The sequence below is a fragment of the Berghia stephanieae genome, chromosome 13, assembly GCF_034508935.2.
Source record: "Berghia stephanieae isolate SIO BIC M18660-M18661 chromosome 13, UCSD_Bste_1.3, whole genome shotgun sequence".
Taxonomy (NCBI): domain Eukaryota; kingdom Metazoa; phylum Mollusca; class Gastropoda; order Nudibranchia; family Aeolidiidae; genus Berghia; species Berghia stephanieae.
In genome coordinates, this window is record NC_088372.1 from 29925922 (window position 1) to 29950921 (window position 25000).

A 25000-nucleotide genomic window follows, 5' to 3' on the forward strand; every position below is an offset into this window, starting at 1 on the left:
ACAATATTTCTGACCAAATTTTTAAATACATGTTGTTTTTTTTTTTTCCGAATATGTCGTTAACTGATTTAATATTGCACCGCCATAGGGCTGGCTGACCGGAAGTTTCAACCAGTTTTTTATTTTATTTTCTCTAATGTAGATTGAGTAGACCGTCATACTTTGTACAGAAAGCTCTAACTCTAAGCTGCTGCAGATTTTTAGTGTATAACTTGAACCTTAATTGATTGTTGTTGGGCGTAAAATTTAAACAAAAATATTGAGCTTTTATATCGCGCATTAAATATACACTAAAATTGCGCAAAAAAGCGTAATGTAACGAGTCCCTAGCCGAAAGGAACGTTTAGCATACAGGGCAAGACATGACGCCTGTACAGTTAGGCGATATTAGGCGAGATAACAACGCTGTTAACGGTCAGGTACTCAGGTACGCGTACGGTGAGAGAATGTGAATAAAGAGCCTTTTCCAAGGACTCAACTATGCGCCGAGCGCCGAGGCTCGAACCCAGGATGCTCCGATCCGAAGGCAATCGTCATACCTACCAAAACACCACAATTATTACAAAGCTGCAAAATGACCTGAATTGGCAGCAAGATCGACATTTAAAAAAAAATAAATAAATAAATAAAATCTGATTTGCATAACATCTTATCCCCGTCAAATCTGTCTGGGATCCTATTAATGAGAGTTACAGTTGTATGTAGTAATACTATTATGTATTATTTCTGGGATCGTGAATGTATCAATCCGCCTTATTATATTATACAGTAAGCACGCCGCTAGGCGTCGCTACTTGCATCATTCATCAACCAATCACAGCAGCTGCCCATGATACGATAATTAACTTTACATTTGTTGTCAACAGATTCGTTTTTCTTGATTATGATAATATCAGTAATATGGGGATAATTTGTTTTTTTTCTGGACAAAGAGCCAAAGATGGACATAAAAAAAAAAAAAAAAATAAAAAAATAAAAAAAAAAAAAAAAATAAATACTGGTATTATTTATTATACTGGTATAAAAACAATATTTGTAAAGATTCAAATATGATTAAAGCTTTTTTTCCTCCAAATTCTATTCATCAAAAATCGTTTGTTTTTTTCTAATCTCATTTATTTTTATAATTAATCTATTCATTAAATTATCTATTTATTTATTTAGTAGTGGCGAGGTGAGGGGAGAGGGAAGAGGGAGGGGGGACTACTTTACTTATATTCATCCTCCTGCCAACACTACTTTTACGTTTCAAAATAAATAAAAGGAAATTACGAAAAGTTCATTTTAATTTTACCGTCTTGGAAAATGACTGCAGCAGCCTTCGATTTTTTAATATATAATACAAATCTATCTATCAAGTTATTTCAGTAATTTTTTTGTTTCTTAAAAAAAATAATAATAAAATAAATAAATAAACCAAATGTCATTTCCGTGACAAGAAAACACCCTCGGGACACATACGGGAACCACTGAAGACACGACATTATGATGCCTACCTGAACATTCAAACATTGCGTAATTTTTAGGATGTAGATAGTAGTCGCTATTATAGTTAACGTTAAAAATCAACAATTTAACTCTAGCCTTACCGATCATATTGCGGCTTATAATGTGGTCTTGTGGTATGACACTCGCTTTCGGATCGGAAGGTCCTGGGTTCGAGCCTCCCTCGCTCGGCGCATAGTTGAGTCCTTGGAAAAGGCTCTTTATCTTACGTCCATTTTTATGTTTTCGTATATTTTAAGCTTACATTCAATTTCACATTGTTATTTATTTCTTCGAGCTTCGAGCAGCAACATTTACTTTATCCATCATCAAATGGAATACATAAGATAAAGAACAGAAACTTTTGGAACTAACAAGAAGTGTTGAATTTATGCGGATTCCACTGTATTAGTATTGAAAAATAAGTTTTAAAATGAAAAACAGATGTACCTGACAATTGATTCGATTCGAAATTATGATTGTCTTGCTAAAACATGGATTTTTAAACATGTTCGTGCCCTCGGGGAGTCAGTTAGTTTCAAAGAGTGAGTGATGTGATGAAATTATATGAGGTAATTTTGTACTCATAACGTCGTCATACAAGTCTGATGTCACTTTGTGATAATGTTATTATTATTATGTTGTTAAGGATGAAATAATGTGAGGGGGTGATGTGTTTATAGTACTATCATTACTATATTATTATTGTGGGATAAAAAGGCAATACTTATTTATCTATCCTTCAATTTTCTGTTTGCTTTTTAGTTTTCTTTCTTTTTCTTTTTTTTGCTTGCTTTTTCTTTTGTGGTTTTTTGTTTTTTGTTTTTAAGAGATTTATGTCTTTTGCTATATTAGTTTGGTTGCGCCTTTTGTTGTTGTTGTTGTTGTTGTTGTTATTGTTGTTGTTTATTTGGAAAGGAGGGGGGGGGGTTGTGTGTGTTTTTGTTTTTCTGCAATTTTATTGTTTTGTTTTGTTGTATTTTTCAAATTACTCTAGAGACAGCAAACCAAATTAATTGGTAATTACTGACTATCTCTATCAACCACCCCCCCCCTCCTCCCCCCTTTCCACTCTGTGTCCGTTAAAGTTACGAATGAAAATTAATAAATATCTTATATGTATTATATTATATTGATCTGGATCATAATGAGACATTCAATTTTGATTGAAATCATCTTGAAAATAGAAAAAAAAAAAAAGAATAATGTTATGAGAGACAGGGTGCTTTTCTGAAATCTCTTAATTAACCTTAAGATGAAAGTTCAGATATTTGGCCAAGGGAGAGAACAATGCATTATTTGTTACACTATCGTATATATAGATAGTTCGAAGATGACGTCACTCAGGTCTTTGTTATTGTTTTTTGCCATCCGCGTTTATGAGTAATGCTCACTGAACTGTATTAACCCGACTATAAACGTTCATGGATACACACAGTTTTGTGTGTTGGTCCGTTATACTCCCGGATGGCAATGTTATGAGCTTCTTAGCCAAGCGCATACTATCTATACTTGCAAATCTCACCCAACTTGAGATTATTCATCCAAATTTAGTTTGTTTGTTGCTGTTTTTGTTGTTTTTGTTTTTTTAAGGAAATGGTTTTTTAGTTATTTTTAAATATATTTATTTGATAAACCTAAATTTAGATTTTTGTAGTTGCAGTGAAACATTGATTACTCAAACATGTTGGGAGTATTCCTAAGTGTTTGAGATGTCTTGGATATTTTGGTGTGTTAGCCTTATTAATTTCATCAACTCACACCAGCATCACTCAGTCTTTTGTGCTTATTATTGGAATGGCTGCCTCTATTCTCCCCCCCCCCCCCCTCCCGGCCGATTGGAATATCGAAAAAAACGTCGCCGGCTTTTTGCGATTTGGATTTGATTGATTTTTTTTTTAAATTGTGCAACTTGTGACAAGAAACTTAACAAATTACTGCATTACAACCTTTGGATTAAACATACAACAATTGTGGACTACTATTATGAAGACTAGCATCCTAGACTAGGGGAGTGAGAATAGTCACTTCGAATTGGAATACATAAAAATCTGTTCCTTTATGATATGGTACTTTCCAACACTTTAAGAGGCTATTCCGGTCATTCTCTACGGTTTTGAATAATTTTTAATTAATGTCATCATTTTCGAAATTCATAGCTGTCATTTTTGTTGAGTATAGCGAAACAAACTAACGACAGACTTAAGTATCGTATCTTTCCACATTCTCTCTCTCTCTCTCTCTCTCTCTCTCTCTCTCTCTCTCTCTCTCTCTCTCTCTCTCCAACTATCATTTTTTCCTTTTCTTCTACTTTTTTCTGTCTACTGATTAGCTACGAAAAAAAAAATCATGTTTTATTCACAAAAGAGCCACTTAGTTTTGATTTTTATTTTTACTTTGCACACTGTGTATCCATCCGCTTTTCAATGCAACACGTGTTAACTAACATGCGTGCCGTGTCAGCTTTTGTCAACATGAGCAACATAATCGTCATTTTCCACCAATTTAAGCCAATAACGAGTGAGACGGGTGGCTCTAGAAGTAACATTAATATTTCTAACTATAGCAAGAGAAATCCTTCCATTGGCAACCTACAGTGTATTTATATTATATGAATCGGGGAATCTGTTTTAAAAGCGTTTCCTCGTTTCGGCCCCTTGCATATCGTTAACCTTTGACTTCCAGTATCGATTTGACGATGTATCGACTGCTGTAAGAGGAAACGCCCAACCACATAGTAAGACAAAGAAGAGGAAGTCATAATTATCGATTGACGTCGATATTTTAAGGTACGCTTGCCTGAAATATTCGATTATGGCCTTTTTATGAAAGCCAATTAGTGCTTGAGTGCATTATATGATTCCCCAGACGCCCCCATCCCCAATCAATCTTTCCTTTTTTTTTTATTCTGTCCTATAAATGAGTGTCTTTGTGTACTTGTTACTTTATCTTTCTCTCTGTGTTATCTGTGTGTTTGTGTGTGTGTGTGTGTGTGTGTGTTCGTGTGTGTGTGCGCGCGTAAGTGTGTGTACTAATCTCACAAAAATCAAAAGAGCATAACAAAGTGTCTCTTCCACCCCCCCCCCTTCCTCTCCCTCTCTCTCTTCTTCCCTTTCTCTCTCTCTTTCTCTCTCCCTCTCTCTCTCTCTCTCTCTCTCTCTCTCTCTCTTTCTTTCATAGGACTCAAACACGTTTCATACTCTCTTCCCTCCCCCCCTCCATCTCTCTCTTTATCTCACTCATTCTCTCTCTCTCATCCCACCCTCACACCTTCCTCCTCTCTCTCTCTCTCTCTCTCTCTCTTTCATACACACACAACACTTTCATCCTCTTCTCACCACACCACACCACACCACGTTTCCACCTTTCTCTCTCTCCACACACACACACACACACCGTTCCATCTCTCTCTTCTCTCTCTCTTACCACCACCACAACACACACCCAACTCTTTCTCTCTCTCTCTCTGACACACACACACACACACACACACACGTCCATACTCTCTCTCTCACACACACACTCACAAGTTCCATACTCTCTCTCTGTCACACACACACATACACACACTCACACACGCGTCCCCTACTCTTTCTGTCTCACACACACATAAACACACACACACACACACACACACTCACACATACACCCAAACACGCTCCCCAAACCGTTCCCCTAATGATATTACAAATGTTGGTATGTATTACCACTTACAAGTGTTATCCCAGGCAGGGTCAAACATAACACTGTAAATGGTCAGTGACATTTGAAATAATGGACACGTGCATCGTGGGAGACAGCTCCGACGATTATTGAACATAATGGGGATTTTCTATTGTAGAAACGTCGTGTTTTAAGTGGCATGACTATATTTTTAACCATAGAGAAATATATATATATATATATATATATATATATATATATATATATATATATATATATATATATATGTATATAAAGAGATAGAGCAGTTTATCGTTAGATTACTTTTTCATCTTGTTCTTTTTAAAATTGAGCTTTATATAGCCACTATCCACTAAATGTGCTCAAAGCGCGTTACAAGGCGTCCCTGGTCAACAGCAACATTTAACATGTAGGACGGGACATGACTCCTGTTGGGTGATATTACAATTTTTCGGACAAAGACAACGCTGTTAATGGCCATGTACTCATTTTATACCTAAGTACGGTGAGAGAATGTGAGTAAAGAGCCTTTTCCAAGGAATCAACTATGCGCCGTGCGAGAGGCTCGAACCCAGGACCTTCCGATCCGAAAGCGACTGTCATACCACTAGACCTTCATTTTGTACTTTTCTTCTTCTTCTTGTTCTTCTTATTCTTGTTGTTGTTCTTTCTTTCTTTCTGTCTTTCTTTCTTTTCTTCCTCTTCCTCCTCCTCTTTTTCCTACTTCTACTACCCCCCCCCCCCAACCCCCCAAACTACTACTACTACTACTACTACTACTACTACTACTACTACTACTACTACTACTACTACTACTACTACTACTACTACTGCTGCTGCTTCTAAAACTATTATTATTATTATCATTATTATCATCATCATCATCATCATCATCATCATCATCATCATCGAATGACAGCACATATCTCTTCTCTACAATCAGCTCTAGTTATATCGAACTCACTCTGTGGTCAGGACAACAACAACTAAAAAAAAAATTGCCTGGTCGGCAGAATTCCTGATTTAGTGCCAAGATACCCTTTGACCTTTTTCATGATGAATGCGAGGCTTAATTGGCTTGGACAACTAACTGGTCAGTATTTGGGGTTTAGAATTATTTAAGCCAGGCACTGGTAGCGTGAGGGGTGGAGGTGGGGGGGGGGGGTGTAGGTCGAGATTCTAGGTCGAGGAGGATAAGAAGAAAGCAATAATGCTGACAAAACATATCTAATTTTTAAAAAAAGTATTTTTACTCAAAGAAAAAAACAACTTTAAATATTGACCCATCAAAACAACCCCCAAGATAAAGAGAGAGGGAGAGAGAGGGAGGGAGAGAGAGAGAGAGAGAGAGAGAGAGTAGAGAGAGAGAGAGATAGAGAGAGAGAGGAGAGAAAGAGAGAGAGAGAGAGAGAGAGAGAGAGAGAGAGAGAGAGAGAGAGAGAGAGACAGGATATGCAGGTATCTTTTGTCTTGGGCAGGGTATGAACGAGACATAACATAAAACTATCTCAACTAGATACAAGTCGAATGTTGTCAGGAACTCGCTGAAGCAGAAACAAAACAGAATCTATGAAAATTCCAGGTGAGGGGGGTTTGATGCCATAATTCGGATGGATGAGGTGAAAAGTTCCAGCCATATCATTCCCTGGAATGTGACCTTGGAATGTGACCTTGAAATATTCAGGCATATTTCTCACGCTCTCTCATGACCTTCTGTAATAAACGATGTATGTATTATGTATGAAGTTTAGCGGGTGGGGCAAACGTATTCATCTACCTATCCGCTAAATATTATAATAAATATATTATATTGGTCAGAGCCTGTAAGCCAGGCAGTGCATATCGCAATGATATATTATGTGCGTGTTTATGTGAGCTTGCGATAGACTAATGTCCTATCCAAAGGGTTACAAGCAATTGCTATTGTCCGTTTCACGCTATCGAAATCGGGGTAGATATACTCCGACTCCATGGGCCTATAAATAGTTATAAAGGTCTACATTATGTGTGAGTGTGATTTATATTTCTGCTCTCTTATTCTTTCTCTGCGCCCTTTCTTCCTTCCTTCCTCCTCCCACCCCACCCTCTGTATCTCTCTCTCTCTCTCTCTCTCTCTCTCTGTGTGTGTGTATGTGTGTGTCTCATCTCTCTCCTCCCTCTCTCTCTCTCTCCCCCCCCCCCATTCTCTCTCTCTCTCTCTCTCTCTCTCTCTCTCTCTCTATATATATATATATATATATATATATATCTTCTCTCTCTCTCTCTCATTCTCGCTCTCTCTCTCTCTCTCTCTCTCTCTCTCTCTCTCTCTCTCTTTATTCATGCATTACCTGCGTTCCTTGCTCACCAAACCGACCAAGCAGCAACAGCAATAATAATTTATATCCACTCATCCACACCTTCAGTGTTATTGTTTTGGCACTAGAGCCGCTAACACCCCTAACAACTCTAGACTCGCGAAAACAAACACAGGATAAAGCAAAGTCTTTACTACAACATCCAATGACGCCGGTAGGTGATTTTGATGTGTTTTCCAGGCGTCTGCGATAGTCACCGCCGCCATTACTCCAGAAAATACCCCCCAAAAAACAGATGGATGTCTAAATATCAATATTAGGAGGTTCCGGTACTTTCAAAGATGGAATGCTGTGCGAATTCTAAAAAAAAATAATTTAAAAATTAAGCTTTTATATAACACAATATCCACTAAATGTGCTCAAAGCGCTTTATAGGGGGTCCCTGGCCAACAGCAACTTTTAACATTTAGGACGGGACATGACGCCTGTTAGGCGATGTTATAATTTTTTTTTCGGACAGAGACAACGCTGTAAATGGCCAAGTACTCATTTTACATCTGAGTACGGTGAGAGAATGTGAGTATGCGCCGAGCGAGGCTCGAACCCAGGACCTTCCGATCCGAAAGCGAGTGTCATACCACTAGACCACACTACTTTGTCAATCCTCTCAAAACGGAATTACATCCGCGTTCATCCGATGGGGCGAAGTGGCCGAGTGGTTAAGGCATTGTACTGTGACCCGGAAGGTCCCGGGTTCGAGCCTCGCTTCAGGAATTTTCTTTTTTTTTCCTTGGCCAAGATTATTACCCCCCCCCCCCCCCCCCCTTCAATTTACTCACTCGGACAACATGGGTGATTCTTGTTGACATCAGACATCTTGTTTGATGAAATATCTATATTCGTTCGTGGAATGCCTAGGCGACGATATCTTATGACGTCATGGCGTCCACTTTCACTCGATGTTTAAAATTCGAGTTTGTGACTTATCGCTTCATAACGGTATTATGTTGTTGGAGTAAGTGCAAGGCAGAGACAATTATTGGAGAATCTTCACCGCAGAAAATAAGAGCTGCGAAGTCGGATAACACCGAAAGCGGAAGGCTTTAATAAGTAATTAATTAGGTCGTAGGTGGCACCCCATGTTTAGAATTAATAGGAATGTGTGACCTATCGACTCATAACGGTATTATATTTGTGTGACTTTGATGTTCAACATTGAATTTTGTGAACAAAACTATGAGATTTCGATTTAAGATTGAGAACATCAGTGGATGCAGTCTTGAAATGACAAAATGTAGATTAAAAACAAATTAAATACAAACAATAAAACAACAAAGAAAAAAAAACAAGAAAAAAAAACAACAAACAAACAACAACGACAACCCCCTCCCCCCATCGATCAAAATAAAAAAACAAACACCCCCCCCCCCCCCCCCCCCCACCCCTAAAAAAACCCCCAACAAAATCCGGATACAAAAAAAAACAAAAAAAAAAACAAAAACAACAAATACCCACGGCATTCCGATAATGCCTCGATTTGGGGCCAAACTAGAATTGGGCACGATATAAAACCAACCCCTCCAATGGGAGCGATCTATTTTCATGTTTTCGTCCAACCGAGTCATCAATCACGTGATTTGTTGCTGTCCAACGATTGGACATTTCTGAACAAATGTAAAAACGCTGCTTTGTTTATGAAAGTTGTAAATATACCAAAGTGTCAAGCTGAACACAAAGACCAATCGTAATGTTAGATAGTTCAAAATCTGTGAACACTTTTCACTATGTAGGTCACTTTGAGCACATTTTGCAATGTTACCAATGACCTCGAGCACATGGAAAGTTAATATAGATCATGCCCATTGGCAGTGTCTGTAAAACATAAGATCCATCAAGAAAGAATAATCACAATAATTCGCAACCGACTTCAAACGATTGGGACTGGGACCACCTTTCTAACAATACGAACGAATACCGTTAGGTTACTGGTTACTGCGAGTCATCACAACTCCAGATTTCTGAACATAAACACAAGGCATAGTCAAGTCTTTGATTGACGTATATCAATATCAACAACCAACTGGCTTTGTTTATCAGGCGCCTTGTTTCTTTGCGACTATTTATTCAACAAAAAAAAAAAAAAACCCAAAAAAACAAAACAAAACAGAAACAAATGGATACCAAAAGATTGAGCTTTTTTTTTTAGCTTGAAAAGCGCATTATCCACTAAATGTGCTCAAAGCGCTTTACAAGGGGTCCCTGGTCAACAACAACATTTAACATGTAGGACGGGACATGACGCCTGTTAGGCGATATTACAATTTTTCGGACAGGTACTCATTTTACACTTGAGTACGGTGAGAGAATGTGAGTAAAGAGCCTTTTCCAAGGACTCAACTATGTGCCGAGCGCGAAGCTCGAAGCCAGGACCTTCCGATTCGAAAGCGAGTGTCATACCACTAGACCACATAGCCGCACAATACTCTCAAGCCAATGTAAAAAATTGTCCATTACAACAAAGTTAACTCTCTCCTTACCGGCGATTTTCAGTATTTTCTCCCAAAATGGCAGGCTTACCTAGCAGAAAAATGGATTTTTAAAACTCAAACAATCTCTCTACAAAACAACATTCTTTTTTGTTTTTATTAATTAAAGAAAGATCATTATTCAAAACGTGTGATGTACAAAATAAATCTGAATAAGAAAAAAATGTATGCTGAGTCATAAAAATGTGACGATTTTGCTGTAGGTGGTAAGGAGAGGGTTAAATCGGACCCATACAATTGCAATCGGTCATTAGCATCAACATGTGGTCTATGTGGTCTAGTGGTACGACACTCGTTTTCAGATCGAAAGGTCCTGGGTTCGAGCCTCGCGCTCGGCGCACAGTTGAGTCCTTGGAAAAGGCTCTTTACTCACATTATCTCACCGTACTCAGGGGTGTAAAATGATTACCCGGCCGTTAACAGCGTGATTTTTGTCCGAAAACTTGTAATATCGCCTAACAGGCGGCATGGCATGTCCGTCCTCCCTCCATGTTAAATGTTGCTGTTGACCAGGGACCCCTTGTAAAGCGCTTTGAGCACATTTAGTGGATATTGCGCTATATAAAAGCTCAATTAATTAATTAAGAGTATTCTTTATTCTCTATCCTAACTTAACTTTCGGGGAGCAGAGTAAAATTAAAATGGCGGAGTTACGCTACGGACTGAAGTTCTACGATAACCGTTCACCACTGACTTCATAAAACGATGAGACCAGGTTTTTAGAGATACTATCATGCATATAAATAGAACGAAGGTGGCGTCACTCAGGCATTTGTTATTGTTTTTTGCCATCCGAGTTTTTGAGTAATTCTCACTAATCTGTATTAACCAGACTATAATCGTTCAAAGTTACACGTAGTTTTGTGTGTTGGTCCGTTATACTTCCGGATGGCAATGTTGTGAGCTTCTTAGCCAAGCGCATACTATCTACAGAAAGAACGAAGATGGCGTCACTCAGGTATTTGTTCTTGTTTTTTGCCATCCGAGTTTTTGAGTAATTCTCACTAATCTGTATTAACCAGACTTTCATCGTTCAAAGTTACACGTAGTTTTGTGTGTTGGTCCGTTATACTTCCGGATGGCAATGTTGTGAGCTTCTTAGCCAAGCGCATACTACTATACTATTGCTGTTTGATTACCACCAGCTATGACAACAGATTTCTGGTTATAAACCCCAGGCAAAGCTGTGTTTAATAAACACCCATCTAATGGATTTGTTTATGAGGCGTTCTGTTACGTGCGACTATTTGCTCAACAAAAAAGACGGATAGATACCAACCATCGTCTACTTATAGTAAAAGAAGTCGCTGATACCAACAAATAGGAATAAGTAACTTTGTGTATTTGTGTTTTGAATTTAAGTAAACTACGCACCAGTTCTGCCAACCAGGTGAATAAAATATATAGATAAATACCAACCCATTTATATGACAAATATGAATAAGTTACTTTGTCTATTTATGTTATGAATTTAAGTAAACTACGCACCAGTTCTGCCCACCAGGTGAATATAAAAGACAGATAGATACCAACCCATTTATATGACAAATAGGAATAAGTAACTTTGTGTATTGATGTTATGAATTTAAGTAAACTACGCACCAGTTCTGCCCACCAGGTGAATATAAAAGACAGATAGATACCAACCCATTTATATGACAAATAGGAATAAGTAACTTTGTATATTTGTGTTTTGAATTTAAGTAAACTACGCACCAGTTCTGCCAACCAGGTGAATAAAATATATAGATAAATACCAACCCATTTATATGACAAATATGAATAAGTTACTTTGTCTATTTATGTTATGAATTTAAGTAAACTACGCACCAGTTCTGCCCACCAGGTGAATATAAAAGACAGATAGATACCAACCCATTTATATGACAAATAGGAATAAGTAACTTTGTGTATTGATGTTATGAATTTAAGTAAACTACGCACCAGTTCTGCCCACCAGGTGAATATAAAAGACAGATAGATACCAACCCATTTATATGACAAATAGGAATAAGTAACTTTGTGTATTGATGTTATGAATTTAAGTAAACTACGCACCAGTTCTGCCCACCAGGTGAATATAAAGACAGATAGATACCAACCCATTTATATGACAAATAGGAATAAGTAACTTTGTATATTTGTGTTTTGAATTTAAGTAAACTACGCACCAGTTCTGCCAACCAGGTGAATAAAATATATAGATAAATACCAACCCATTTATATGACAAATATGAATAAGTAACTTTGTCTATTGGTGTTATGAATTTAAGTAAACTACGCACCAGTTCTGCCAATCAGGTGAATAAAAAAGACAGATAGATACCAACCCATTTATATGACAAATAGGAATAAGTAACTTTGTGTATTTATGGTATGAATTTAAGTAAACTACGCACCAGTTCTGCCCACCAGGTGAATAAAAAAGACAGATAGATACCAACCCATTTATATGACAAATATGAATAAGTAACTTTGTCTATTGGTGTTATGAATTTAAGTAAACTACGCACCAGTTCTGCCAATCAGGTGAATAAAAAAGACAGATAGATACCAACCCATTTATATGACAAATAGGAATAAGTAACTTTGTGTATTTATGGTATGAATTTAAGTAAACTACACACCAGTTCTGCCCACCAGGTGAATAAAAAAGACAGATAGATACCAACCCATTTATATGACAAATATTATGAGTGAGTAACGTTGTGTATTTATGTTATGAATTTAAGTAAACTACGCACCAGTTCTGCCCAACAGATGAATCGTAACCAACACACAACACTGTGTGTAATCTTGAACGTATAGATAGTATGCGCTTGGCTAAGAAGCTCATAACATTGCCATCCGGAAGTATAACGGACCAACACACAAAACTGTGTGTATTCATGAACGTTTATAGTCGGGTTAATACAGTTCAGTGAGCATTACTCATAAACGCGGATGGCAAAATACAATAACAAAGAGCTGAGTGACATCATCTTCGAACTATCTATAGATAGAATGCGCTTGGCCAAGGAGTTCACAACATTGCCATCCGGAAGTATAACGGACCAACACACAAACTCTGTGTAACCATGAACTTTTATAGTCTGGTTAATACAGTTTAGTCAGAACAACTCACAAACGCGGATGGCAAAAACAATAACAAAGGCCTGAGTGACGTTATCTGCATACTATCTATAGATAGAACGAAGATGACGTCACACATGCCTTTGTTATTGTTTTTTGCCATCCGCGTTTGTGAGTTGTTCTAACTAAACTGTATTAACCAGACTATAAAAGTTCATGGTTACACAGAGTTTTGTGTGTTGGTCCGTATTACTTCCGGATGGCAATGTTGTGAACTCCATGGCCAACCGCATTCTATCTATAGTGCAATATCTTCTGAGTGTGCTCAAAGCGACGTGCTCTCATTTGCAGGAATGACAACCCAGATTGGTATGTTGTACATAATGGAAAATACTCTCAAACCAACGCAAAATATTGTCCATGACAATAATGTTAACATCAGCCTACAATTACGTTCCGTTATCAGACCTGCAAGTATTGTGTGGACCAAGGCTCAATCATGTAAATAAAATAAAAGAAAGCAAAATAAAAAACAAAAACAAAACAACAACAACTCAAAACAGAAGAGAGAAAAAAATCCTTAAAAAAAAAAAAGATAAAAAAAAGAAAGATAAAAGAAGAAGAATAACATATATAAATAAATAAATAAATAAATAGATAAATTGTAAATTAAATAAATAAATGAATAAATAAATAAATAAATAACCCCAACAAACATACAAATGAACAAAAAGCAAAAATAAAAATGAAGATAACCCCATTCCCCCTCCCTCCCCTTAAAAAAACAAACAAACAAACAAACCCAAATTGGAGAGCTGATTATTTACTTTGCAAAATATGACGATGATGGCTCTTCTCGCTTCCATAATTTGTCAACGTTATGGCATAATATTAGAAATGATGATATCATGATAATAATAATAATAATAATAATAATAATAATAATAATAATAATAATAATAATAATAATAATAATAATAATAATAATAATAATAATAATAATAATAATGTCAACAGCACGCACATTTTCGGCATAAAAGTAGCCGCGGGGGCTTTTAGTTTTTCAGTTGTGAGTAGTTTTTAGATTACGGTAAATATTCGTCCCCATCAAGAAAACAGCGCTGCAGCAGACATCGATAATTTTGTGCGCTTTGATCTTCGCCGAGACGACACCGTCCCCAAACTTGCCTGAAACCATTTCATTTTTATAACAACCATAATAATAATAATAATAATAGTATGATTCTGGAGTACAGTCGAGTTTCGTTAAAACGTTCAAGCAAAGACTTCCATCCCCAAAAATCGAGTGATAATCCGGTTAAAGCTAAAGAAAGGTAAAGCTTCCTTAACCCTCTCCTTACCTCCTATAGGAAAAATCGTCACATTCGCTACAATGCAGTCAACAGTTTTCATCATTTTGTTATAGTTATAGCTATGAAAACTCGACACTGTGGTGCAGAGCTCATTTTTCTGAACAAAATATACAATATACTCGTTACTATTCTGTTTGAAAAATCTGTTTTCGTGTTGGGTGGGTATGAATTTACGGGTAAAATTCTGAAAATAACTGGTAAGGAGAGAGTTAAACCACACCAAGACAATATATTTTTGACGTTTCGGATTTCTCCTTTTATCAAGACTAATAATGAATCAAACATGGAAGAAAACACATCGATTAAAAAAAAAACAAAAAAAAAAACAATCATTTTTTCAAACATTGGTTTTTACTTGAATTAAAGATTGAGACAGCACATTCTAATCATGTGTGAGTTTTCGAGGCATTGCATTATAGAAGTAACAAAATTGGATTAAATAGTCTGATGTCACGTCGCCCAGCAACGGCGGATTTCGTGGTTCTAAACAAAGAAAATCTGTAATTTTTATTCTTCATGCTGACTAGAACTTTTCATATGTCTTGTGATCAGAATGTGTAAAAGTCAAAACATGATCAGATTTATAATGTTTTTTCCTCTGGATACGCTTTTATGCTCGTCGGAGAAATATTTCATAAGGGCGTCCGCCATTGTTCCGATAGTTTCTGTTACCGTGCGTCATTACGAGGGAAGTGACGTTACGACTGTTGTAGCGTCTTGGCGTCACTCAGCTGTTTGTTATTGTTTTTAGACAGCTATGAAAATATTTCCGGATGGCAATGTTGTGAGCTTCTTAGCCAAGCGCATACTATCTATAAACGCTAAAGGTTACACACAGTTTTGTGTGTTGCTACCTTTTAGCTGGCTGGCGAATGTTGTATTTCACCTAAACGAATAGCATGGATTGAATCTAGTTGTGTCAAATAAAGCGGGAAAATGTGTCCTACATATTCAAAATGGTCTTTTCTCGTGGTGAACCGAGCACGGAAAAGATTCATTTTAAGGTCAAAATGATTATTACGCTATGTGGACTAGTAATATGACACTCGCCTTCGGGCCGGAAGGTCCTGGGTTTGAGTCCCACTCTGAGCTGCGCATAGTTGAGTCATTGGAAAATGCTCTTTACTCACATTCTCTTACACGCAAATGTAAAATGAGTACCTGGCCGTTATCGAAAAAATAAAAATTGTAATATCGCCAGAATGGCGTCATGCTGAATGTTGTTGTTGGATGGACCTCCCGGGTAAAGCGCCTTGAGCACGTTTAGTGGACATTTCGGAATATAACAAAAAAGTTAGGGTTTCCTTCGGATAATTTGAATACTTTTACTAAAGAGGCTTGCATCATAGAGATTTGACTGTATTTACCTCAGGCCATTTCCGGCACGCCCCCCTTTGAAATGGCGGGAAAGATAGTTAGGCAAACAGCAGAATCTTAATATTTACTCTGTCAAGACTGCGAATCTTGTAATGTATTTGTTTTGTGTGTGTTTTTTTCTAAATGTATTAACAATTTTCGTATGAGAAGAGGTGTGTGTGTGTGTCTGTGTGTGTGTGTGTGTGTGTGTGTGTGTGTGTGTGTGTAGGATTGTGGTGAAATGAATTACTGCTTTAGGTATTGAGATCGATGGGAAGACTGAGACACTGGAAAATTGAGCTAGATATAGGTAGAGTAATTAATACGAGTAGATACATGGGATGGGAAGTAAATATATAATTGTGTGCGCCTAGAGCTTTTTGTCAACGGGATTGGGCGCCATACAAATAAACTTTATCATCGTCATCATCATCGTCATCATCATCGTCATCGTCATTATTATTATTATTATTATTATTATTATTATTATTATTATTATTATTATTATTATTATTATTATTATTATTATTATTATTATCTATTAATTACTCTACCTATATGTAGTTCAATTTTATATATATATATATATATATATATATATATATATAATATAAAGAGAGAGAGAGAGAGAGAGAGAGAGAGGAGAGAGAGAGAGAGAGAGAGAGAGAGATTGCCAATAATAATAATAATAATAATAATAATAATAATAATAATAATAATAATAATAATAATAATAATAATAATGATAATGATTATAATAATAATAATAATAATAATAATAATAATAATAATAATAATAATAATAATAATAATAATAATATTATTATTATTATTATTATTATTATTATTATTATTATTATTATTATTATTTATTATTATTATTATTATTATTATTATTATTATTATTATAGATCTTTATTGTCAATAAATTATGGTCATTTTTAATTTAGTTATACATGCTGTAATATTGCAATAAAACAATAGAGATAGATAGATAGATAGATAGATAGATAGATAGATAGATAGATAGATAGATAGATAGATAGATAGATAGATAGATAGATAGATAAGTAGATATATATATATATATATATATATATATATATATATATACAGATATAGATAGATAGATAGATAGATAGATAGATAAATAGATAGATAGATAGATAGATAGATAGATAGATAGATAGATAGATAGATAGATAGATAGATAGATAGATAGGTAGATATTATTGTTTAAAATATTTCCACAATGTTTGAGACAGTCTACATTAATGTTTCAGGCTTAATTTGCCATCGTCAAGACTGAGTTGTTTTGTTGACTGTTGTTGTTTCTTGAAGTGGCTCCGCTTTAAAGTTGCTTAACAAGAGTTTACGCCGATGGGGACACTTTCCGTATATCTCACTTTTCATGTTGAGTGTTGAAGCGGAGCCACTTCAAGAAACAACAACAGTCAACAAAACAACTCAGTCCTGACGATGGCAAATTAAGCCTGAAACATTAATGTAGACTGTCTCAAACATTGTGGTAAATATTTTAAACAATAATAATTCGCTCCATTACTGCATGTCGAGCACTTTTCGTACCATATTTGTATCAAACACGATTCAATAGATAGGTAGATAGATAGATAGATAGATAGACAAAGAGTGAGAGAGAGAGAGAGAGAGGGGGGGGGGAGAGAGAAAGAGAGAGAGAGAGAGAGAGGAGATATATATATATATATATATATATATAGAGAGAGAGAGAGAAAGAAAGAGAGAGAGGCAGTTGAGAGATAGATATATAGATGGATAGATAAATGGAGAAAGGGGGGGGGGGAGAGAGAGTCAGACGAAAAAAATGAAATTAAAAACTGTGTCAGAATAAGGAAAATAAGAGAGAAAACAAATCTGACAAACCAAATAATAAATATAATATATTGTACCAATAAGAAACCAGCAAGATTATTTCTGAAAATCCCCCAGATTAATCTAAACCAGAAATTAATCATAATGAAACACGACCGAATGTGACCAAATAACGTGTGGAATGGGACTAGGACAACGTGGGTAGGTAGGTAGGTAGGTAGGTCATTAACTTTTCCACACATTATGTTTGACCCAACAGCGATCTGAATCTAGGTCACCTTGTCTGGCTGGACAAAAACACTCTCGCCACTCACTCTAGTCTCAAATCTCCAATCTTGACACGGTCGGCTATAATATAAATTAAATATGATTATTAATACCGCAAGGATTACTGTTGGGAGCCGTGGGTAGGACAATTTATTGTGTTGATATAATAATAGGCTTCAACAGTCGTGACGTCACTTCCCTCGCAATGACACATAGTAACTTAGTAACTGGTTCTAAACTATCGGAACAATGGCGGACGCCCTTATGAAATCTCGACACAGTCGGCCATAATATAAATTAAATATGATTATTAATACTGCAAGGATTAATGTTGGGAACCGTGGGTAGGACAATTTATTGGGTTATACTGCAAAGGGGCACGTCAAACCATCGATCATCTGGTCCTGCAATGCTCAGTAACAAAATTAGATGGGGGGTACGAAACAATCTTTGGAGCCGGAGATGACCTGACATCATGGATCGACAAACATAATCTGGAGGTGTAGCCATACGCTACTACTACATTGGGTTAATATAATATGTTTCAACAGTCGTGACGTCACTTCCCTCGTAATGAAGAATCGTAACTTAGTAACTGGCTCTAAAACTATCGGAACAATGGCGGACGCCCTTATGAATTCTGACACAGCCGGCTATAATATAAATTAAATATTATTATTAATACCGCAAGGATTACTGTTTTCGAACCGTGGGTAGGACAATTTATTGTGTTAATATAATAATAGGCTTCAACAGTCGTGACGTCACTTCCCTCGCAATGACACATAGTAACTTAGTAACTGGTTCTAAACTATAGGAACAATGGCGGACGCCCTTATGAAATCTCGACACAGTCGGCTATAATATAAATTAAATATGATTATTAATACTGCAAGGATTACTGTTGGGAACCGTAGGTAGGACAATTTATTGGGTTATACTGCAAAGGGGCACGTCAAACCATCGATCATCTGGTCCTGCAATGCCCAGTAACAAAATTAGAAGGGGGGGGGGGGGGGGTACGAAACAATCTTTGGAGCCGGAGATGACCTGACATCATGGATCGACAAACATAATCTGGAGGTGTAGCCATACGCTACTACTACATTGGGTTAATATAATATTTCAACAGTCGTGACGTCACTTCCCTCGTAATGAAGAATTGTAACTTAGTAACTGGTTCTAAAACTATCTGAACAATGGCGGACGCCCTTATGAAATCTGACACAGCCGGCTATAATATAAATTAAATAGGATTATTGTTGGGAGCCGTGGGTAGGACAATTTATTGTGTTAATATAATATGTTTCAACAGTCGTGACGTCACTTCCCTCGCAATGACGCATAGTAACTTAGTAACTTGTTCTACACTATCGGAACAATGAATGGCGGACGCCCTTATGACTTATGAAATACTTTTTTCGACTACTATAAAAGTGAATCCAGAGTAGGTGGTAAACATGTTTTGACTTTTATACATTCTGATCACATGACATATGAAAAAATTATAGCCAACATGAAGAATAGAAAGTACCGATTTTGTTTGTTTAGAACCAAGCTGCTGGTTGCTTGGCGGACGTGACATCGGACTATTGAATCCTATTACCATTTGGAACCGTGTATAGGACAATTTATTGTAATAATACAATTACGATGCCACAGCAAATCAATAGATAGACAAATAGAAGATAAGTAAAAGTAATAAAATAAAACCTCTTCATTCATCCCATGGAGTAAATTTGTCTTTAGGACCTATCACAGAGGGAAACCCCGAAACGTCCACAGTATCTGTATTCGTCTAATAAAGTGACTCTTACAAATTCAACACTTGTTATCGTTATAAGGGCAGCGTGGCTCAGAGGCACGGCCTTTGTTTCGTACCCGAAAGGTACCGAATTCGATCATCCGTCGCGCTGTGTGGCCTTGAGCAAGTCACCTCGCCCTAGCTCACTTTGCGGCTGACGCCTGGGTTATTCCAATCTTCCCTTGGAATAGACCCGAAAGACAAATTTCCCCATGGGGATGAATAAAGGGAATTGTATTTTTGTATTGTATATATGCTCATACGCATAGTTGAGTCCTTGGAAAAGGCTCTTTACTCACATTATCTCACCGTACTCAGGTGTAAAATGAGTACCAGGCCGTTAACAGCGTTGTATTAGTCCGAAAAATTGTAATATCGCCTAACAGGCGACATGTCCCATCCTACATGTTAAATGTTGCTGCTGACCAGGGACCCTTGTAGAGCGCCTTGAGCACATTTAGTGGACATTGCGCTATATAAAGCTCTATTTATTTATTATTAATTTATTATATTGTATAAATTTCGAATTATTTTGAAGGAATTTTTAGCCAGGTCTTTGCAAAACTTTATTAAAGACAAATAACATGACTTTCTTAAATTCTAAACGTGCGGCTATGTGGTCTTGTGGTATGACACTCGCTTTCGGATCGGAAGGCCCTGGGTTCGAGCCTCACTCGGCGCATAGTTGAGTCCTCGGAAAAGGTTTTTTTACTCACATTCTCTCACCGTACTCAGGTGTAACATGAGTACCTGGCCGTTAACAGCGTTGTCTCTGTCCGAAAAAAAAAATTGTAATACATATCGCCTAACAGGCGTCATGTCTCGTTCTACATGTACCTGTTGCTGTTGGTCAGGGGCCCTTTAAAAAGCGATTTGAGCACGTTTTATTCTGTTCAATCACTACAGAAACCAGGATGAGCTCCTCTCTAAGGAAATTATGCTCTCATGCACTACCAAAAAGATTTTTTTTTAAAATCCAAAACAAGACAAAACAAAACAAACCTTCTCCTCCCCCCCCCCTCCCCTCCCTCCCTCCCCACTTCCGCGAAAAAATAAACAAACAACAAATACATTATAATACAAAATAAAATAATAACAAAAGAAATTAAAAAAAAGAAAGAAATTAAAAAAAAAGAAAGAAAAAAAAAAAGGCAAAAACAAAAAAAACAAAAAACAAAAACAAAAACAAAACAAAACAAAGAAACATATTTACATTGTCAGCGATAAACGGGGTGTGATAATTGCCATAATATTCCCCAAGGATAGAGAAGAACAGACTACTTTAGGGGATAAAATGGGAAAATAAAACCAGCGATGAAGAATCACAACCACAATTTGGCCAAAAATTGTTTACAGACATACGGTGTAGGCTTAATCGATTACTGTACACAGTGTTTATTCTATTAATCTCTCTCTCTAGAGACGTTATAAAATAATGCAAGTATTGTACAGACCCCCACAGGGGGACGTATTTGGGGAAAATGGAACACCGTAGCTTTAATCAAATCCGACGAGTATACGTAACGTTGTGGTAAATCAGTGATGGGGAAAAGGTAATATTAGATTATATTTCAGATAAAGGGACAAAGAAAAGTAAGAAAATTAGTAGCTTTCCGTCTTTGGGAGGGAATGCATTACATAACATTATATTAATCATTATAATTGTTATTATTATTATTGTCATTATTATTATTATTATTATTATTATTATTATTATTATTATTATTATTATTATTATTATTATTATTATTGTTATTCTTCTTCTTCTTCTTCTTCTTCTTCTTCTTCTTCTTCTTCTTCTTCTTCTTCTTCTTCTTCTTCTTCATCTGGAGTCCTGTTTCGAAGATGAAGGAAACTCGTCTTTTTTTTAGTTCTTCTAGTTAAACGTTTTTTTATGTAGAGAAGTTGGAGAGGATCTATCTCTTCTCTATGGGTTGTGTATTTTCTGCATCGCTGCAGTATATGCTCTGCATCTTCCTCCTCTATGGCCTTAACATAATCCCAAAGACAACTGGGAGGGTCTTTTTTCCTGTGTTAAGTTCACGTAGTCAGGCTCAGAGAACACTCTGTCAAAGTCGTTCATTTGATTATCATTGTCATCAGTGGATTTTGAATGGAAACTGAAGCCGTTATCCATGAAAGATTACCATACTAGAGCATTTTCAGTCAGAATGTATTATTCCATCTTTCCATATTCTCTAACACTTTACCCATTACCCACTCTCTCTCTCTCTCTCTCTCTCTCTCTCTCTCTCTCTCTCTTTCCCTCTCTATCTATCTATCTATCTATCTATCTCTCTCCCTCTCTCTCGCTCTCTCTCTCTCTCTCTCTCTCTATATATATATATATATATATATATATATATATATATATATATATAAATATATATACATATATACATATATCTCGCTCTCTCTCCCCCTTTCTTTCTATACCCTACAGCTCTTTATCTATCCTAGGTACTCCATCAACATGTTCTATGCCTCTCCGTCTATCTTCCCTCCTTCGTTTTCTTTACCCTCCCCCTCCCCTCACCTCCTTTCTGATTCTAATTTCCTATTCAGATAACTACATACGTAGTGAACGTAAATTAACAATTATTATATCCTCTCAATATTATGCTGGGCGTGATGTGATTTGATTAGTCCATTGTGCATACATCCCCTGACATCAAAGACTGCCATACATACATACTGACCTAGATTCCCGTCACAACTACGACAAAGACGACACCAAAAAGAGAGCAACAATCAGGAGCACCTCTCTTCTGGATTCCGTCTTGGGCATTCATCCACTATTTCACTAGTAACCGATAGGTAGACGTTAAAAAGGGCATTCGGAGCTGGTCGTTGAAATCGGACTGTTACTTTGTATGTGTGTATGTGAATATATATATATATGTGTGTGTATATATATATATATATATATATATATATATTATATATATATATATATATAGAGAGAGAGAGAGAGAGAGAGAGAGAGAGAGAGAGAGAGAGAGAGAATAAAGAAGGACACTCACATTTTTTCGCCATTTCATCCATTGGACTAATTATCGCGAGAAGGGAGAGAAGCCATACTTTATGATTTTATCAGTGGCGTTGCCTGCCCCAGATTTGGTGATATTATGTCCTAATTAAGTAATGATTGTGATTCTCACTCTTCGGCAATGATTAAGGTCATTGTGGAGAGTGAGGTCAGTAAGATTGGGGCCGTGCTGTCAAGAGGAGGGAGAAGGAGGTTGAAAAGAAGAAGGAGGGTGAAAAGGAGGAGGAGGAGGAGGAGAAGGAGAAGGAGGAGGAGGAGGAGGAGGAGGAGGAGGAGGAGGAGGAGGAGGAGGAGGAGAAGAAGAAGAAGAAGAAGAAGAAGAAGAAGAGAAGAAGAAGAAGAAGAAGAAAGAAGAAGAAGAAGAAGAAGAAGAAAGAAGAAGAGAAGAAGAAGAAGAGAGAAGAAGAAGAAGAAGAAGAAGAAGAAGAAGAGAAGAAGAAGAAGAAGAAGAAGAAGAGATGAGATAGATGATGAATGAAGATGAAGAGATGAAGAGAAGAGAGAAGAAGAAGAAGAAGAGAAGAGAGAAGAAGAAGAAGAAGAAGAAGAAGAAGAAGAAGAAGAAGAAGAAGAAGAAGAAGAAGAAGAAGAAGAAGAAGAAGAAGAAATTTACTAACTGTGAGACGATAGAACTGTTTCGCCTTTTTAGGTCTTGGCCAGAGATCTCAAGCCAGGACCAATAAAATAATCGATTCTTTTCGGAGGCCAATCTCACCATTCAGTTCTGGTAAATTGAAAGGATTTCCCCACTCGTTGAAACGAACTAAGGGAATTAACTCATGTTGACTTTTCTTTTAACTTGGTAGCCCCCCTTCATCAAACAAAATCGGACGGGGCTTCGGTGAGAGAATGAAGAGACTTGGCCGACGTGTACTTCTATGCAGGTCTGATAACCCAAATTGATATGGTCTCAATGTTGTGATGGAGATAATATCAAACCGACGTGAAAAATTCTCCATTAGAACAACATTAAATTGAGCCCGTAATTGCCCCTTCGGTACTCAGACCTGCAAATATCTGCACCTCGGACTTGGTTAACGCTAATATTTTGACCCACCGTGTCAATCCGGTATCATGTCGGAATGGGTGGGATGAAGAAAATAGAGTTTAAAGTCAAAAGGACAAAAGGAGTAACAGAATCTTCGGATAGAAGAAGAGAGAACTTTGAACAATGAACATTAAAGTTGTTTTTTGTTTTTTTTTAAGTTTCGGGGAGACATTTGAATCTTCTCAAGTTGGTCATAATTTTACTTAAAAAGTATTATGGCCCATCCAAAAATAATTTTGCTTTGAGAAATAGAGGGGGAAAAGTAAGGTCTGAACATAAAAATTAAAACCGGGAATAACAGAATTAGCCACATAGCCGTTCGCTTTGCTTTACATAAACAAAATTAAACAAACAAACAAAACAAAACAAAACAAAACAAAAAACAAAAACAAAAACAAAAACAAAAACAAACAAAACAAAAAAAAACACACACAAAAAACCCAAGAAAAACAAAAAAAAAAACAAACAAACAAAAATAATGTTTTGTTTTGTTTTCCCTATCAAACTACAGTACACGACAAAACCTATTAGAACGACGGCCATGACAATGTTCAAAAAATGATTATGTCCATATTTTAGAGTAAAAAAAAAACTTGAACTTTTATATAGCGCAATATCCACTAAACGTGCTCAAAGCGCTTTACAAGGGGTCCCTGGCCAACAGGAACACATAACATGCATGACGAAACATGACGCCTGTCAGGCGATATTACAAATTTTTGGGACAGAGACAACGCTGTTAACGGCCAGGTACTCATTTTACACATGGGTACGGTGAGAGAATGTGAGTAAAGAGCCTTCTCCAAGGACTCAACTATGCGCCGAGCGAGGCTCGAACCCAGGACCTTCCGATCCGAAAGCGAGTGTCATACCACAAGACCACATAGCCGCACAGAGTAGGCATATAACTGAAAGAAAAATAAAAGGGAGAGACAGAAAAAAATTATATCAAAGGTCATATCCGAATGGATTGATAAGATTGAATACTATATTATAATATATTATTAAAAACAAAAAAAAAAAAACAAAAAAAAAACAACGGATTGTTACTCACAGCAAGAGCTCCATAGGGGCTGGTACTCCTGAGTTTTGTCACCTCCTTCTGGAGTTTTCCTATCGTCTTCTTGTGGGTCTGTCTCTCCTCGCTCAGTATCCGCTTAAGCTCTTC

General features: G+C 36.7%; 1 protein-coding gene across 3 annotated transcripts in view; it reads right to left on the reverse strand.

Annotated features, from left to right (window-relative positions):
* The window catches only part of LOC144958983 (uncharacterized), a 278895-nt gene that overhangs the window by 104194 nt on the left and 149701 nt on the right, over positions 1-25000 (reverse strand). For all 3 annotated transcript variants that reach the window (XM_078891283.1, XM_078891287.1, XM_078891288.1), the window contains one exon: positions 24887-25000. This exon is cut by the window's right edge and continues 27 nt beyond it. In XM_078891283.1, the coding sequence (XP_078747409.1) occupies positions 24887-25000 (114 nt within the window). The remainder of the gene's footprint in view (positions 1-24886) is intronic.